Source organism: Molothrus aeneus, chromosome 12 (assembly GCF_037042795.1).
Source record: "Molothrus aeneus isolate 106 chromosome 12, BPBGC_Maene_1.0, whole genome shotgun sequence".
Taxonomy (NCBI): domain Eukaryota; kingdom Metazoa; phylum Chordata; class Aves; order Passeriformes; family Icteridae; genus Molothrus; species Molothrus aeneus.
In genome coordinates, this window is record NC_089657.1 from 6,033,164 (window position 1) to 6,052,273 (window position 19,110).

The 19,110-nt window shown below is 43.6% G+C and overlaps 1 protein-coding gene across 4 annotated transcripts in view; it reads right to left on the bottom strand.

The window, feature by feature from the left end:
- Window positions 1-11,460, bottom strand: part of SLC25A26 (solute carrier family 25 member 26) — an 85,530-nt gene extending 74,070 nt beyond the window's left edge. For 2 of the 4 annotated variants that reach the window (XM_066558352.1, XM_066558351.1), the window contains exons 1-3: window positions 11,336-11,460; window positions 7,502-7,658; window positions 5,856-5,965 (exon numbers count right to left, since the gene is read on the bottom strand). In XM_066558352.1, the coding sequence (XP_066414449.1) occupies window positions 5,856-5,965; window positions 7,502-7,658; window positions 11,336-11,368 (300 nt within the window). In that variant the 5' untranslated portion in view covers window positions 11,369-11,460. Of the gene's footprint in view, window positions 1-5,855; window positions 5,966-6,850; window positions 6,941-7,501; window positions 7,659-11,335 lie in introns of those variants that run through there. The other 2 variants (XM_066558355.1, XM_066558353.1) reach the window with 2 other exon arrangements.
- Window positions 11,461-19,110: the final 7,650 nt, after the last annotated feature.

The following is a 19,110-nucleotide window of genomic DNA, read 5'->3' on the forward strand; positions in this document are numbered from 1 at the left end:
TTTAAAAGGCTTAAGAAACTCATTAAATCCTACAGCCAAACCATTCTTTCAGCAAAAGCAGTGTGGTGCATCCCATCCAGCATAAAACTGTGTCCAAGCAGCCAAGTGGGGTCAGGCTGAGTTACAGGAGGACAGACAGTAATGAGATTCCAGGCAAGAGAACACAGGCAGTATTTTCTGAAAATACATTAAGTCTCCTGTTGAAAGAAGGCTAGTATTTTGCAATTTTCTCGCTCTCTTGGGGTTACATTGGCCCAGAATATGGAAATTTCAACTACATTTTATTAAGTATTTTTCCTTTAATTGATATCTTACTCTTTCCTTCAGCCCTTTCACTTAAAGAATTATGGGCTTGTCCACATATGGAGCTATTCAGAGTTATTCCTGACACACTCTGTATAGAACATTGCTGAAGGTAAGTTTATTCCAAAGTGTCTCAAACATTTCCAAAGCTGACTGGTACAGTAAGTCAGGAAATCCATCAGGAAATACTTTACACTTATAATACTTTTTAATCCAAATTTGCTTTCCTCTGAAGACACTCTGAGCTACAAATATTTCTAAAGCAACTGATTATCAGCCCTGTGATCAAAAGACATGAAACCACCATGCTGTACTGTAAAGCAGCATGTTCTCTAAGCCCTGAACTGAGCAGGTTACACAAAGCAGTGTGGGGAGAGCAGCTGATGGAGAGGATGCACTATGTGCAGTTAGCATGGAGCACACAAGAGAAGATCAGTGTGGGTGGCTGGCTAGGTATTTGACAGTTCTTAATTTGCTATTTCAGCCTCTAATTGTATGATGAATTTGTTGGCAGCATTTGTGGATTCATGCCCCCATTCATCTTTACAACCAATTCCCAACCACTGCTCCGAGTTTCCAGCCGTCCTCTGCTCTTTCTCCACTACCTCTCAAAGGCAGCAGTCTCACCTTCCCAACCATCTCCTAACCACTGCTTCTGCATAAGGATTTGGCAAAAATCCTACAGCATCTGTATTGCAGACCTGACCTCACATAGATTCATGTATGAATGTTTCAAACCCCACCACAACTAATTCAGAAGACCACCTACATTGCTGCACTCCCCACCACTGCTCATCTTGCCAGGGTTGGAGTATTCCCTTTCTCAAAGCCTGTGTGCAGCCAGATTTGCACAGCACAAAAGGCACAGTCACAGCTAAAATGACAGGCACTGATCAATGAAAATAGAAAAAAAAAGTTTCAGTATTGTGGGAAAGGTCCCATCACACTTTGACTGCTGTCATTTGCACACAGCTTATGAATACTATGATCTGCCAGCACATGCCACGCTGGTTGAGAGCAGACAGGATGCAAAGCATAAAATGCAGAACAGTTTTGTCCATTTATTAGTTCAGCTTCTAGAAAAGGGATAGCAAAAATATTCAAAGCCATTAGCCCAAAGTCTAGACATAAGTACTTTATCTCTTCTTTGCTGAACTAAAATCAGCTCTCCCCAAAGTGTCCAACTTTCCTGTTGAACTGAAAAGTCACATCTTCCAACACTGCAAGTTTTAGAGTTTGAAATACCTAAAATCTTAATTTCATGTCTGATGTGAGTGGCTGTCTTGTCTCTGTTAGATTGGGCTCTTGCAAGCTGATCTTCCAGAGCTTATCATGCTGTAAAGCCCTGGCCAATTATCCTGCTGGAGATTTTCATTCCATTACTCTGCGGATTTGTCTGACTCACGCTTCTGCCTTCTCCTCAGAACAAGCATTAATAACAACTTTCTTCTCTGACCTAGCCAGTTACTCTCCTGGAATCCACACCAATAGCCTTTTGGAGATTCCCCTCTTCTCTGAAACTGAAACTGGTTAACTGTTTCAAACAATGCTGCCAGGGCAGAGGGATGAAGTGGCTGAGTGATGGACAGAGATAGACAAGAGTGTTGTCCATCATGTCTAAAATGCCTCTTTTATGCAGAAATAAAACCCCACAAGCATAAAATAAAGTAAAACATACACTTTCCTCTTTTATTTGAATTAAAAGCACACTCAAAAAGTCATTCTACAGAATCATGATTTGTAAAACTGTAAACTTGCTTGTATTTGAGCTTGCTTCTTCTAAGAAACAAGTTCATACTAGAAGAGAAGGGTAAATGAATTCCCCAGAAAGATAACTCCTGCATTAAGAAGTTTTCCTATTTGATACATCCCAACAGCAGATAAAAAAATTCCAAAGTTATTAATATGAAGGGTCAGATGTAATCACAGATGAACCACACACTTTGCTCTTATCACAGAAGTACCTCAAGTGGTAACGCACTGGAATTCCAAGTGAGTTTGGAATTTCACCTTGAAATACCTGTCCTCACCTTGCCCTGTGCAGTCACCTGATCCCCTCTCCTCACTGAAGTGACAAATTTTTGAGCTTTTCAAATCTCCAGACTTTTAATCCCAAAGTACTCTAGAAACTTGCACAAGGACAAAGGCAGCTCAATAACCTCAGCTGGTGAAGATCCAGAGCAGGGTCATTGCCACCAGCTGCCAAAAATATAGGACATCTCCCTCCCATGCTGGTCCTCAGTCCTCCCCCTCACTTCCTCTCTGAAAGTCAAGGTGGCTTGCTGTCTTGCAAAGTAGAGAAAAAAAAGAAAGACAATGTCATCAAAAATAGCCAATCAAGAACAAAAGATAAGAGAGAACCCACAATTTACAGGCAACAACCCAAAACTTTCACTAATATCTTGCAAAGCCCATATTGTAACCATAACAATATCTAAATATTAGATGGAAAAGGGCTGTTGTCAGCTTCCTCCTCTGGAATGTGAGTCAAACAACTTTAATCTCACCTCCATGGTAAAGCCAGTGGGATGGAAAATTATCTGTGCTGAATCCAAATTAGCTGTGCTGAATCCAACCAGTTTGGCACTCCTGAGGGAAATCTCATTGGTCAAACAAGGACAATCCTAAACTTGTCCCATAAAACCACATTTGCAGGGGCTTGGTAGGAGAGGCTCAGAGGGGGAACTTCCATGCAGCAAAGTTTCTTGTAATTAATACACACACTCATATTAAACTGACATTAAAAAATCTGTACAGTTAACTCTGGGCCTGCAAGACACACCTGGTTACTACTGAAAATGGGCACTAAGAGCTTAAAAATGCTGCTCCTTCTCAGAGTTACTTATACCACCTTAGAATATTAAAAGTAACATTTCAGAACATCTGGTTTTCCTTCCCACTCCCTATGATATCACGTTTTCCAAGCACATTTGGCAGCTCACTGTAAAGATACAGGCAGACTAAACATACAGGGCAAAGCAGAGTCAAGATGAAAAATTCCAAATTCCTGGATGCACTAAGTGTGTTTTCTATCTCCAGATTTCAGTTACACAAGTGGTATAATAAGCGCTTTTCCCCCACTGCCAACTCATGTATCCTTCAACCTTCTCCTTCCTTGATGAGATGATACAACATGTATCTGCCCTCTAGAGTTTTGGATGTGCCTTTGTAAGCAGTTTTTAATATATTATGGGATATTCAGAGTCTCTATACAGAGAGATTCAGTTATAGAAAAAAAATAATTATGCTTAACAAGGTGAGATTTTGTGTGCACTTTTCTTTATCTCACTCTGGGAGATGAGATTAGCTTTCTATATTCCTCCTGCCTAAAAGGAAACAAAACAAAACAAAACACAACACTGCTACAACCCCTGCCTTTTTATTGCTTGGCTTTGTCTCTCCCAGCCTGGAACTGGAAAAATGGACCAAACCAGCTCCAGAGGACTGTTTCTCCTGTAAATTTCCACAGCCTGTAAACAATACAGGAAAGTGGCTGTTATAAAAACTAAAAGTTCCCATTTGACTGATTTCTCACACATTTAAGATTTGCACAGACTCACATTTTATTGGTGCACAAGAAGGTTACCTGACTCATTTATACTCACCAGTGAAGGAACAGCAAACCTAGAAATTCATCAACACTTTCTTGCTCTAAATTCTAATTTCTCTGTTTTGTAAAAAAAACAGTGTGGAAATACAGAGCCATGCCTTAAGAATCCCAACATGACAGTCTTTGGCTTAATGCTTCACATTGAGAAGCAATTTAAATCATGAAGTATAAAATGGAAGAAAAGTACATATTATCAAAAAGACTACTGACAAAATAATAGTCCCAGTGGTTATGCCCTGATTGAAACTTAATGATTAATCAATAAAACTGTAATTATAACTTTCACCCTGATGCAATTTGGACTAGTTTATATATTTCTATTGCTCAACTAAGAATTTACATAAAACATACATGAGAAGGTCTTGCTTTGTGCTATTGTATTAGAGATTTGTTGTAGCAAATCTCTAAATAGCTCTCTCAGTTATTTTAGAGCTTAGTCCTCTCCTCACACTCATCACTCCAAGAGAAGAAAAGCCAGCAAATGAGGTGGAAAAAAGCCAGGAAAATTAGGTGGAAAATGGCTGTTACAACATGATAATTCCCACATGATAAAGCCACTGGCATTTCAGTGGCTACCATTCCACATTTCTGTATAATGGCATATAGAGTAGTCAGAGCCAAGCACGGGGGACAGCCCTGAGCAGCTCATTTACCTGTGCTGTACCACCTCTGCCAGCCCCAACATGAAAGCAGCAAGTGCCTGAGCTGTAAAGGTCACAGACCAGCCCAGGGAACAAATGGCAACAGGCTCTGTAGGAAGGAGTCATCTGTAGCCAACTGGGCTTTGGCTACTGCTGATTCAATTTCTTGGCTGTAATTTTCTACAGGATCCTCACAGGCACAGGGAAGGTACCATGAATAACCTATTCCACAAAGAAGAGACTTTCTTCTGGTGGATTTTATTGCAAAGCACTGGCACCTGTTCATAAGCCCCATTGTCACTTTGCTTGATTCTGCAAATAGCACTTGAGAAGCTCAAAACACCTCCTGGATCTGCTGTTCCATGACACATCAGGCAAACAAGGAGTTTTAGGGCTGTGCATTGGTGGTAAATAACCTCCTGCTGATTTCTAACAGCCTTCAGAGAATCTTCATGGAAATAAGTTCTGTGCATTGCCTTAAGTTAGAAATTACAACTTGCCAGCACAGGCTCTAACCAAGCTCACCTGAGGCAGCCACACAAACAAATCCCACCCAGCCCTGCCTCTATCACCTTCTATCTACCCCTACCAGTATCTAACCTACCAGGTTATAAGTGCTGTACTCATCTATCTTCATGTACTTGGTATGTTAAATTAAGTTTCTTGACTAAATCTCATTCAATCTAATCAGTAACATTTCCACAGAAGAATAAAATTGACTTGGGTGTCAAAGCTGATCCCACAGAGAGCAGGGAGAGCTGAGCTGCTTCCCATGGGAAATAGCTGTGCTGTAGTAGTGAGGCACCTGGTGTTCAGCTGAAATAAATGGCATCTCCACACCCCTGGGAGCTTGGGACCAACATACACCAAAGCTAAGCCCACCCCATGGGAAAGGAAAGAAAAAAGTCAGTTAATAAGAGCAGTAAATAAAATAGTATGGAACCACAGACACAACAGATTCTTCTGCACTGTGCCATCAGCTAAGTTTGAGTTGCAAAAGAGCCAGAAAAGCCTGTTTGTCTCCATACAGCCCATTTCCTTACCTCAAACCTGCAGAGACCACCTGCTCCCCATTTTATCAGGACACACTGTGCCAAAAACAGGAGAGCAGAGGTGGCCAAGGCTGGCAGGAACAGCCTGGGGTGTTCAGAGCTCAACACCCAGCCCCAGACACTGTGCCAATAGTGAGAAACCAGGCTGCTGTAAGAACTGCCACAAGATATGACACCAAACCTGAGCTCCCATAACTGAATGGTATCCTCTCCTCCCCTGGACACACAACAGATGAATTTCCTTCTTACCACTTCCCCAAGGGAGGCAGCCACCATGTGTGTTGCAGGGGACAAGTAAGATGAAGATCCATGGGGCAGCACGGATTTCACATTTTCGTAGGTGATAAAAAAAGCAGCAGCTGAAATTCAAGAACACATGCAATCATTGCACTGTTCCTCCATCACAGGGCTGTAGTTAAAATCAGGGTATTTTTACACCAAAACAGTACAGCAGTATCAACAGAATCTGTGAGAGAATTCCTTCAGGAGTTGATGCTTCCGGCTACCCCGGCAAACCTCCCATTAATATCAAAGGTGTCAGGACTCCAGGCCACTTTCAGTAGGGAGCTACAGAAAGATGAATTAATTAGCCATGGATGTCCAGCACATTTTGAAAGACTGATATCTTCCATATCCATAAATAGAGTAGAGGGATCATCTCTTGGTTGAATTGAATGAATGGTTCTTTTTTTGACTGGGGGAGGAAGGGAAGAACAAACAATCAGTTGATCAATTGAAATGAAAAACAAACCCAAAAAACATAAATTGATACAGTTATGTTATCCTGCAATGTACAAAACTGTTTCAGTAGCAGTTTATTAATAACTTCTTCCTAGCTGTTGTCAGTTAAATATTTTGAATTTAGCTCCATAACATTTTTTCCAAGCTTCTGAAGGATTTGTAAAAGTTCTGTGCAACGAACAAGAAATGCACAAAACTAAACTGAGCACAGCAACTTGAGCTGTTTATTCACTGTAACAGTCAACTACAAAGGCACTTACACCTTAAGGGTTATTCCTTTTCCTAAAGATAATTTCAGTTCTCTGTCATATGTTGGAAAGATAAAACTACAGTGCAGATTTTGGAGATGTAAATACTGAAAAAATGACATGTCTTGCGGGGGAACATATTTTAATTGTAGAGAAGGGCCATGTGAATTGCCTTCTACTAATCAAAAGATGCTTATCACCTCAAAAGGAGATAACAGAGCAGCCAAGATAAAGAACTGAATTTTTTTATATCACCTTATGAAGGACATCAAACATCTGAAGGTGTCAGTGGATTTGTCAGCAAAGTTCTCCTAACATTTACAGCACAGATTGCTGTTTTTTTCATCCCTCCCTACAAAGACAAAATGGACAAATGCATGAGGAATTTCAGATGCCTTTTCTCTGCAGGGACTAAAAGTATCTACTTTTGTAAAGCCTTAGTTTCAAAAGTATTCCTGATGTCTTTACAATATAAGTATTGCTGTTTCAGGGAGATGGGCAGAGCATCCCCAGGGCAATTAACTCAAACATCTGCAGTGCTCAAGCACTTGGAAATTCCATTCATTTCCAGTGCCAAGAAAGAGTGGGTCATGACAAAAGTGTTCAGGACAAGCAAAACACAAGCACCCAGAAATGCTTTAGTGTGCTCCTGTAAGTAAGGACAGGCTTATATCCAGAAATGCTTCCAAGGAATTAGGGTTGCTTTCCAGAGCAAATCTGCAGCATCCTTCACTCCAGTCTTGCTCAAGTTTGCCTAATGCTGTAATTCTAGAAACTGCTCCTCACAGCTGGACATGGACTCAAAAAATCCAGGCACCCACAGGAGAGGAAGCCACAGACATGAATGTCCTATGTGACACAAATTACTACTTAAAGAAGACAAAGCACAATCCACAGAAAATTTACCATTTGGAAAGGATCCTATTGCAGTGGAAGGAACACCAGCATAGATGCCACGAAAACCACCAGCTTTCCTAAATCCTTGAGGACTCTGAAGTCTTGTTTTTACAGTATCCAGGGGAAAAAGGATCAAGTCAACACACACACCAGCAACTCCACCAGCCTACATGACAAAACCATGGAAAAAAGCGAATTAATATTCTCACATAAGTGGTGCTTATGTGAGTAACTGAGGCATGTGTAACCCAAAGCACTGCTGACTGTGTTCTTCCTGAGGTTAGTTTATAAACTGATAGTCTTACACACAACTCAACAGCTTCCACAACAAAAGAAAGTAACAGATATTACAACTTTTAAACAATTTTTAAGGTATTTTCAAAACGGTCTTGGTGTTTTGAATAGTGCAGTCAAAGCAATGCAACACTTCCCCATCCATAGAAAAGCCAGACAGTGGATGTCACTTTTGAAGAGACAGCACAGAATGACCAACACCTCCAGCAGCTGTGTGATAAAATCAGGGAAAAACTGAAGCAATTCTGCTCCCCACCTTAGGCATCTCTAGAAAGCACATCCACATTTTTCCAGCATATGTTTTCATTTAAAGTGTTCACACTCCCTCACTGCCTTTGTCAAACAAAGCCTAAGATAAGCTTTCTTTTTTCAGATCTTTTTTGATAAAATCCAAGAGAAAGCAAAAATGGTAAATCATTGAAAGGTTTAGATTGGAAAGTATAGTAGAGGAAATGTATGGTACTTGAATATCTGTACTTGAAAATCTGTATATAGGCTCTGCCCCCGGGAGGTCCTGGTTGTCCTTGATGGGCTGCAGCTGTGGCTAATGAAGATAACTGGGATAAAAGGGGACAGGTTAAGCAGTCAGGGAGAGCCTTGAAGGAGCCCTGGACTAAGAAGGAGCAACGTGCAGATGAAGGAGTCTGTGCTGTGAAGATCTATGGCCACAAGAACACACTGAGGAGGTATGGGACTTTAGAAATCTGATAGCAGCAGTATGGGACTCTAGAGATAGAACAACAACAGGAAAGGACCTTAAAAATCTAGCTCCAGCCCCCTGCCGTGGCAGGGACACCTTCCACTATCCCAGGTTGTCCCAAGCCCCATCCAGCCTGTCCTTGGACACTTCCAGGGATGGGGCAGCCACAACTTCTCTGGGCAACCTGTGCCAGGGCTTCACCACCCTCAAAGTCAATAATATTTCTCTAAAATCTAATCTAAACCTACTCTCTGTCAGTTTGAAAATATTCCCCCTTGTCCTGTCACCATGTGCTCTCTCCACCTTTCTTGTAGACTCCCTTAAGGTACTCCCTTAAGGAAATCATATTAAATGAGTTTTCAAACTCATAAAGGGGAAGGGTTTTATCCAAAGAATTCATAAAATAAAACCCTAAAAAATTGATTCAACTAGGGCTCAATCTATTCCCATCACCTGTGTTCCTAGATGACTGGGATTTTGGGTTTTTTTTAATTACCCCATGACATGGCTGATTGTAGAAAATAATTATTTCACAATAACCATGAGGAAAAGGCTGAAATAAACAGAAAAACTGATTCAAAAGAAAACACCATCAATAGTTAACATCAATCCATTATGAGACATTATTTAGCTGCAGTGCTATTCAGAAAACACAGTTTGAAGGCTACCTCATATAGATCCCAACAAACAGCTGCAGAGATTTTTAACTCTGCCTGAAAACAAATCACATGTGTATGACACCGATGATTTTTTTTCAGGGTAACAGAGGATTCAGAGAGGTGTACACTATCTAGCACTAAAGGTTTAATCAATAAGTTAATTACTCTTTTAATCTAGTTGGCTATTTTGAATGCATTGATTCTTCTTCACTCTTTTTCATCAAAATCCTTATCTGCTCAAAATAGCATTGATCAGATTTAATCTGGCCATCTGTTAAAACATGAATCAAAAGTTACTAATTGCTTCTTTAAGTTCTCAAAGTTCTGTATCTTAAATGTCATTTAAATTCATGAGGTAGCTAACAGAGCACCTGCCAGGGGGTGACAATAGCTGTGTGTTTGCAGTAACTGCAGAAAAGAGAAATGGCTTTTGGTTCATCAGGCACCTGGAACACATCTCCTTCCCCAGCTGTCAGCAACAGCAGGGTTATCAAAAGAACCTTCACCAGGAGCTGGAGGGGGATCAGAGCTCACAGGACTCTGCAGCTTCCTCCCAAGGGAAGTGGAGGGGCAGCTCCAAGCTCTGCTCCCTGATCAGGGACAGGGCCCAGGGAGCAGCTGGGGCTGTGCCAGGGGAGCTGGGGTTGGGATCAGGGAAAGGTTCGACCCCAGAGGTGCTGGCACTGCCCAGGCTCCCCAGGGAATGGGCACAGCCCCGAGGCTGCCAGAGCTCCAGGAGGGTTTGGACAGTGCTCCTGGGCACAGGGTGGGATTGCTGGGGTGTCCTGGGCAGGGACAGGAGCTGGGATGGATGACCCTTGTGGGTCCCTTCCAACTCAGGAGATACAATGACCCCATAAACACCATCACAATGATTAAGCAAAACCAGGACCTAATTCCAGCTCATGGAGCCACGACCTCACTGCTCACATGCATCTGCCTCAGAGCATTGGGGGGCAGGCAGCTGAGCTCTCCTCTGCTGCAGCTTTCCCCAAGGCACCACATCCCTGATTTTCCACACAGAACTCACTGGCTGTTTCCAGTGGAGCTGTGGTGACTGGGCTTTACCCCCTTGCTGAGCCCACACATGGAAAAGCAGCTTTTAGGGAGGGCAATGCTTCACAGACAGGGTCAGGAGCTCCCTGTGGCTCTGGAGTGGCTGCTGAAGCTACAAACTGTGGCCGTCCCTGAGCTCAGCTCACCACCTTGGCAATGCCCAGGCAGGACATCTGCAAAATGTGGAATATGTAATATTTTCCAAAGTAAGGATGTTCCTTGATGTTAGGGCCTTGTAACTTTCCAGCCTGATCAACAACAAAGGAGATTTAATTGTTGAAACACAGGAACCAACAGGCTCTATGTGATGTCCTGTGTTAGAAAGCCAAAATACTTGTCAGTTGAATTGCTAATTTCAGGGCTCCATATGTTTCAATAATGTCAGACCTAGAGGGAGGTTAACAAGTGCTGGGGAGAAGGATGTACCACTGATGGCAGACACAAAGGATGCAGAATTTATGGGCCACAAGGACATTTGGCAGAACCCCAAAGAAAATGAAGAAATTAATAAAGACAGCTCCTCAACTGAGCAGATTCAGCTCCCATTGGGTAAAAGGGAATTCCAGCAGGGGCACATCACAGGAAACCCACTGACCCAAAGGATGAGAATGACTGAGCCTGTGGATTAATTGCCATGGCAAGCCAGAGACTCACTAGCCAACACAAGATACAATACTAATTAATAAGAGAACCTGTGCAACTTGTAGCCAATGAATATTAATGCTTTTATTCAGCAAAGAGCAGAAACAGTGAAAAGTTTTGGTGGTGGCAGTGCTGGATTTTTGTGGATTTGCCAGCCAGCGACGCTTTCTGCGCAAAGAAAATATATATACACATACACAGGTGTGTATATATATATATATGTTCTATATGTGAATATATGTGTGCATATATACATTATATAATCTATATTATATACATAATATATACATTATTCATATTATACTAAAATATATGTATACATACTATATATAAATATATATAATATCTTAAAAATATAAAAATATATTATATATACACATATAATTTATATTCCCTAAAAATACCCCTACTCTTGCACACCGGGTATAACAGCCTATTTCTGGCTCACTCACTCACTCACTCACTCACTCACTCACTCACTCACTCACTCACCGCCAAGGCCGCCCAGGACTCCCGCGGCTCCATGCGGGGCTGGCGGGCCGGGATCAGCGGGGCCCGTCCCGGCGCTCCGGGCCTGCCCCGTGCGCGCAGATGGGCGCAGCCATATTGGCGTCCCGGCCCGCGGTCACGTGGGCGCGGATCTCTCTGCGCATGCGCGGGGCTCGGTGCATGCGCAGGGCGGGCAGTTCCCAGTAATTAGCGCTAATTAGCGCTAATTAGCGCCGAGCGTTAATTAACTAGCTGGTGCAGAGATCTGCTAAAATCGGCAGCAGGGTCTGTAGCTCAGAGGTGATTTGCACCTCTCTGCTTCAGGTAGCCAAGATTTTGTTTAAAGATTATATTAGAAGTTTTGACTGATTTCCAGGCTCACCCTGAATCCTACATGTCTCGTGCTTTTTGCTTGTGGGTTCAGTGTTTTGTAGTGATCCAAACTAGTTCAGGTCCTGCAGAGGTACTCTGCGAAAAGGACTGGGTTCTGTATGTGCTTCCAAGACATTTGTAATATTAAGGAAAAACTTGCTACAAGAAAGAGAATATACAGGGATGACAAACAATTACTCTCACAGAATATAAATGAGGTGTTTATTCCTATGGGTTTCTCTGGATCTGCATTGAAGGCACTTGAGACAGTATTTAATGTTTGTATTTAATTTAATATAAAATAATATTTTATTATTTCTTATCAGTAAAACAGTCTCACAACCATGAGTTTGGCAGCTTTTCATTAGCAAGGCACAAAATATATCTCTTGTTACAAAGTCTTTTAAGACTACACTATCCAATTAAGAACTGCTACCTAGATTATTTTCCCTTTTTACCCAGTAACTGATCCCAAAGAGCCCACAATGGGGACTTTTCTGCCCAATTACAAAATGCCACCCAAACCCATGAAGAATAAGTAAAGAAGAACAACCTGCCTCCACCCTAAAACCTCCATCTTGCTTCGTATTTATTTCTATATTTTAAAATCTCAAATTCCAAGTTTTCCACCCTGTGATATTACTCACTTCTAACCAACTACACCCATAATCCCAGCACTAGCAATCAATTTTGGAGGCCTTCTTCACATCCTCAGATCAAATGCAGTGCTCTCTTGTGGGTCTGTGCCTTTCAGCACAGAAAGTTTACAATTCTCAGCATCCAGGATTCCATGAATTCCCATGCAGAGAAGTGGATCAGCTGTTTCACTAGGAAAGGTCAGGTTTTTATGTGTGTCTTCCTATGACACCCATGGGTGAAGCTTTTTGAGAGCAGTTTTCTAGAAAGCTGCTGTTCATTTCTGAGCATCTGAATGATATCTATCTATGAATATATTAATATATTGAATATTAATATGATATATTCATATATATGAATATATCAATATGTATGAATATATATTGATATATATATATATGATGATATATATATCTCAATATCATTGTACACGTGGTTATACCGCCACCTGTACAAATGGCCAGTGCTGCCAGGATTTTATAATTCATGGCTGTGTTATCAGAAAGTGATGGTTTTGGGCCATCCATGTGAAGATGGGAAAGGCTGCCAGGGGTTTGGCTCTCCCCATGGTTACACACAACTGGAGGGAGTACCACAGGGTGGTGGTCGCCCTGGTTGTCCCCCTGGGAATGGGTGGTTGTCCCACTGGGAAGGGATGGTGGTCACCCTGGTTGTCACAATGGGAACAGGGTGGTGGTCACCCTGGTTTTCCAACTTGGAACAGGAATGGTGACAGCAGCTTCATGGCAGAGCAACACAGGGGAAAGGCAGAGCAGGGAATCAGCAGGGAAATTCACCCCCAAAATAACAAGCTGGCCTTCACTAAAAGGAAAGGTCACTGAAAGCCACTATTTGAGAGCTGGGAGGGGTTATAAAGAGTGAGTTGGACACACTCATTTTTGAGTTGGAGGTGACTCAATGCTTCTGCAGCTCCAAAAATTCCTTTTTTTCTAAGGAAAACAGTGCAGGAGAACAATGTGGATACTTGCAGTGCTTTCGAGGCAGTAGATTTTTTTTTCCCCTTACAGAAAATAAATTGGAACTGCTTCCATGAAGAAGAGGCATTGGCTACAGAAGATGTGCTGGAGGGCTGGGGCAGGAGGTGGGGGGAACAGTCCCTTAGCACTGCAGGGATGGGCAGCGGTGCCAAGGGTGAGGAACAGTCAGGAGCGGGGCTTGGCACAGCGCTCCATCCTCATCCTTATCCTCCTCCTCCTCCTCCAGGAATCTGCTCCTCCATCTATCTCCTGAGCAGCTCTGGAGCTGCCAGGCACTTGGACAGCAGACAGTGGCCGCTGCTCATCTGTAATTAATTGCTGTTAATCACCCTGGCAGCTCGAGCCACCACACCCGTGTGGGTCCCCCTCGCTCCCGGCCACGAAGAGTAAAACCTCTGGGGCTGCACCCAGGACCTGCGGTGCTGTCCGAGCCTGTCCTGCTGGGAAAAGTCTCCCTCCTTCCCGACCCCTTCCCGGGAGCCTCTGACCTCAAATTCCCTCCCTGCAGGCGGGCACACACAGCTGTGGTGACACGAGTGCCACTGTGGGTGCCCGGTGCCCGCAGCTCGGTCTCTCTGGGCCCCAAGGAGGGCAGCGGGTCCCCAGGAGTGGGCGGCTCAAGCCCTGCCCACCCCTCCAAACATATTTCAGGGGCTTTGTGCCATCCTGCACCGCTGCCAGTGCCTTTTCCCAGCGTTCTGCCCATGCCTCATCCCGGGGAGGATGTGCAGGGAGCGGGTGGAGGCAGGCGCGCCGCGGGGCTGTCCCCGCTGTCCCCGCCGTGCCGAGCCCCCGTGGCCGCTGCCTGGCCCCGGTAGCGGGGCTGGAGGAGGAGCGAGGAGGCCGCTCTGGGGCTGGGCAGAGCGGGGCGCTCAGGAGGAGGAAGAGCGCGGCCGCCGCGGTGCCGAGCGAGCAGCATCGAGCGGGGGGAGCAGCCCGTGGGACGGGCGCCCAGGGCATCGCGGGGGGCACTGCGGGACCCCGGGGCCGGTGTGACCGCCGGGGGACCGCAGCGGCATCACAGCCCCGCTCCCGCTCGGCTGAACCCCGAAAACTCAGCTCGCTGCCCGCAGCACCCCGCGGGAGCCACGGGAGCCCCGCACGGCCTCTGAGGGGGACGGTGTGTGTCGGGGGGGTCGGAGCCCTGGGTGCCACCAGCACGGCCTGTCCTCCCACGCACCGCGGCAGGATGGTGGCCCGGGGCCGCCTCCCTGCTCCAGGCACCGCCAAAACCTCATGGAAGAGCTGCAGGGATGTGGGTGGGGTGGGCGGGGTGGCAGCACCCTGGCACTGGGGTTTTGGGTGATCCCCGGGTTGGGAGCAGGATGAGGGTTGGGCCCACAGCCGTGCCCAGCACCATGGCTGCTGAATGGGTAACCCCAAATCCGGGGCACACTGAGCTGTTCTGGGCTGCCTGCTGGCCTGTGAGCATCTCCCATCCTGGGGATTTGGGGCTACAGCCCCCAAGATGGGGTCTCTTGCCATCCCCACACCTGGAACCAGATGTGCAGCCCCCGAGAGCACTGCTGCCTGCACCCTTCCTGCTCTGCACCTTTCCTGCCTGCTGTCACATGTCTGTGTGGGCAGGTTTGGCAGGATGCACCCCCTTTCCTTCACTGTCCTGGCTCTTTCTGTGGGACAAACTGCAAATTTTGTCCTGGGGGTGTGGGGCACGAGCCAGAGTCTAGGATGGTGGCAAGAGCAGGGATGGGCACTGGCCCCACAGGCAGCACAGCAAAGGCTCTGTGGGTAGCCCAGTGAGTGCTGGGGGAGTCACAGCTGTCCTGGGCTGTTTGGGAGCAGGGGAACACTGCACATCCTTCCGCAGACTCTGAGCTGGGGGTGATGATTTATTTCTAGAAATGCTGGCTCAGCTCCTCACCCTGCAGAGGGGACGGGGTGTTTTTCTCAGGAGTTATCCCTCTGGTTCAGCCTGGATGGTTTTGTTTCAGCTCACATTCCAAAATTGTTGAAGAAAACAGCTTTAAGGCATTTCTAAAATGAAAAGATGTCAGCAAATTAACAGTGGTTTTAAGGCCCTTGTATTTCTGGGAGGATGAAACCTCTGTGTTCAACCCTCTGGGATCATCACTTGGGCTTCCTGTGTTTCTCAATCTCTCAAGGAAAAATTGACCCACCAAACTCATATTTGTCTCAATCCTAATCCCTGCATTCAGGTGTATTTCCTCACAATGAAATTGGAGTAGAAAATGCTTTAGGCAATGCTTTGCAGCCCCTTCTTCCCCAAAAGTGCCCAAACTGCTTTAATTAGGAATGCTCTTTAAGCACAAGGTTTGGATGCAGCCAGTGAGACTCACATTTCAGAAGGATCATCAATGGTCTGATAAATACACAGCACTTTCAAGCAGGCTGCTGGGACTGAGGAGGATATTTGAAACCTGTTGCCATGCAGTTCTAGCAGAAGTGCAAAATGAAATGAAACGTAGTAGAACTGGAAAATGAAATGCTGTTAGACAAGGCTGCTCCCCAAACTGGCTCTGCCTGGATCCAGCTGCCCTGCAGGACAGCCTTCTCCCTTTCTCCTCACTGCCCTCTGCTCAGCACCAACCCAAACCTGGGCTATTTCAATTCCTGTCAGACACAGAGCAGCTGATGGGCAGCAAATGCAGCCTTCCCAAAGTGGCTGCCCATGGCCCAGCCTGCAGGGCAGAGCCCAGGGAGGAGGTGGCAGCTTCCTCAGTGGCTTTTCATGTCCTCTCTCTGCCATGCAGACACTGGCATGCATGGCACGGCTCTGTTTTGGCAGCCGGTCCCTTGGCAGGGCTGTGTGAGCACAGGGTGAACTCTCTGCTCCTTGCTGTGACACTTGGGCTGGCAGGGATGACACAGTGACCTCGGCCAGCCCATGCTGCCTGTGCCATCACCTGGCACTGATGTGTTTGATGAAAATCCTTTTGCCAGAATTTTTCTCCTGAGAAGCCTCAGAACAGAAATGGAACCAATAACAATCTGCTGGCTGTGGAGTGTGGGCTGGAGATGGTTTAGCAACAGGGGCATCTTGGACTGGTCTCCTGTGGATTGTTTCTACTTGATGACCAATCATGGTCCAGCTGTGTCAAGGCTGTGAGCAGTCATGGGTTTTTATTATTTATTCCTTTCCAGCTTTCTGATGTCTCCTTGCTCTTTCTTTAGTATAGTTCTGTTAGTATTCAAAAACACATAACCACATAAGCAATTATATGCGGTACTTTTTATTTAAGAGCTCTGGGAATTGGGGTAGTTTCCACCCAAATCTGATTCCGACCATACATTCGAGGTGAACGTGTTTTATACTCTATCATTACATAACTTTCATGTTAATTATTAAACCTATATTGTTATATTGTATACACAGATTTCAGCTAAACACATAGGCCCCTTTAAATTTCCAACATAGTTTCTCACGAATCTTCTTATGGTTATATAAGAATTATATTTAATTACTAAACAATCACCACATCTAACAATTATATCTTTTATCACTGCTTACGCAGGTGCAATGATCTGAGAAAACACAAAGCCCAATATTTTCAAAGTCTAATGTCTCATTATCATTTAATAGAACAGATATCATAAAATAATAAATCAGCCTTCTGAAAGGAGGAGCCAAGATTCTCAGCCCTTCGCTCGTCCTGGGGACCCTCAAACAGCACCACAATCACTGGCTTGAGCTGGTCTGGGCAACACCAAATAAAATAAAATAAAAATATTTTAAAATAGAAAAAATTAAAATAAAAATTAAAGAAAAAAATAACTTAAAAATTAAAAAATTAAAAAACCCTTAAAATTTTTTAAAAAATTATTAAAAATACATAAAAACCAAAATAAAGTAAAAACCATAAAGTGCCTTAAAGGGCTTGAGCTGGTCTTGGGGAGCACCAAATAAAAAAAAAAATTAAAATAAAAAATTAAAGAAAAAAAAACTTAAAAATTAAAAAAAAAAAATTAAAAATACATAAAAACCAAAATAAAGTAAAAACCATAAAGTGCCGTAAAGGGCTTGAGCTCGTCTTGGGCAGCACCAAATAAAAAAAAAAAAATTAAAAGAAAAAAAATTAAAGAAAAAAAAAACTTAAAAATTAAAAAAAATATTAAAAATACATAAAAAACAAAATAAAGTAAAAACCATAAAGTGCCGTAAAGGGCTTGAGCTCGTCTTGGGCAGCACCAAATAAAAAAAAAATTAAAAGAAAAAAAATTAAAGAAAAAACCCTTAAAAATTAAAAATAAAATTACTTAAAAATACATAAAAAACAAAAAAAAGTAAAAAGTGTAAAGTGCCGTAAAGGGCTTGAGCTCGTCTTGGGCAGCACCAAATAAAAAAAAAATACAAAAAAAAAAAAAAAAAAACCTTAAAAATTTAAAAAAATTATTAAAAATACATAAAAAACCAAATAAAGTAAAAACCATAAAGTGCCGTAAAGGGCTTGAGCTGGTCTTGGGCAGCACCGAATAAAATAAAAAAAAAATTATGAAAAAAAAATTAGGAAAAAAAAAAAAAGTAAAAATAACTTAAAAATTAAAAAATAAAATGAATTAAAAATACATAAAAACCAAAAAAAGTAAAAACCGTAAAGTGCTGTAAAGTGCTTGAGCTGGTCTCGGGCAGCACCAAATTAAAAAAAAAAAAAAATTAAAGAAAAAAACCCTTAAAAATTAAAAAATAAAATTAATTAAAAATATATAAAAAACAAAATAAAGTAAAAACCTTAAAGTGCTGTAAAGAGCTTGAGCTGGTCGTGGGCAGCAGCAAATAAAATAAAAAAATAAAAATTAGAAAAAAAAAAATTAAGGAAAAAACCCTTAAAAATTAAAAAAAATTATTAAAAATACATAAAAAAGAAAATAAAGTAAAAACCATAAAGTGCCGTGAAGGGCTTGAGCTGGTCTTCAGAAGCACCAAAAAAAAAAAAAAAACCCAAAAAAACCCACAAAAACCCCTCAAAAATTATAAAAAACTTTATTAAAAAAACAAAATAAAAAGCGCGACTGTCGCAAAACTGCCGTAAAGCGCGACTGTCGTGAAAGGAGCAGTAAAGCGCGACTGTCGTAAAAGGTGCAGTAAAGCAAAACTGTCGTAAAGCTGCCGTAAAGCGCGACTGTCGTAAAGCGCGACTGTCGTAAACCTGCCGTAAAGCCCGACTGTCGTAAACCTGCCGTAAAGCGCGACTGTCGTAAAGCTGCCGTAAAGCGCGACTGTCGTAAACGGGGCCGTAAAGCAAAACTGTCGTAAAAGCTGCCGTAAAGCACGACTGTCGTAAAAGGTGCCGTAAAGCACGACTGTCGTAAAACTGCCGTAAAGCACAACTGTCGTGAAAGGTGCCGTAAAGCACGACTGTCGCAAAACTGCCGTAAAGCGCGACTGTCGCGAAAGGTGCCGTAAAGCGCGACTGTCGTAAAGCTGCCGTAAAGCGCGACTGTCGGAAAAGGTGCCGTAAAGGGCGACTGTCGCAAAAGTGGCCGTAAAGCAAAACTGTCGTAAAGCTGCCGTAAAGCGCGACTGTCGTAAAAGGTGCCGTAAAGCGCGACTGTCGTAAAGCTGCCGTAAAGCGCGACTGTTGTAAAAGGTGCCGTAAAGGGCGACTGTCGCAAAAGTGGCCGTAAAGCGCGACTGTCGTAAAAGGTGCCGTAAAGCACGACTGTCGTAAAACTGCCGTAGAGCGCGACTGTCGTAAAAGGTGCCGTAAAGCGCGACTGTCGCAAAAGGTGTCGTAAAGCGCGACTGTCGTAAAAGGTGTCGTAAAGCGCGACTGTCGCAAAACTGCCGTAACG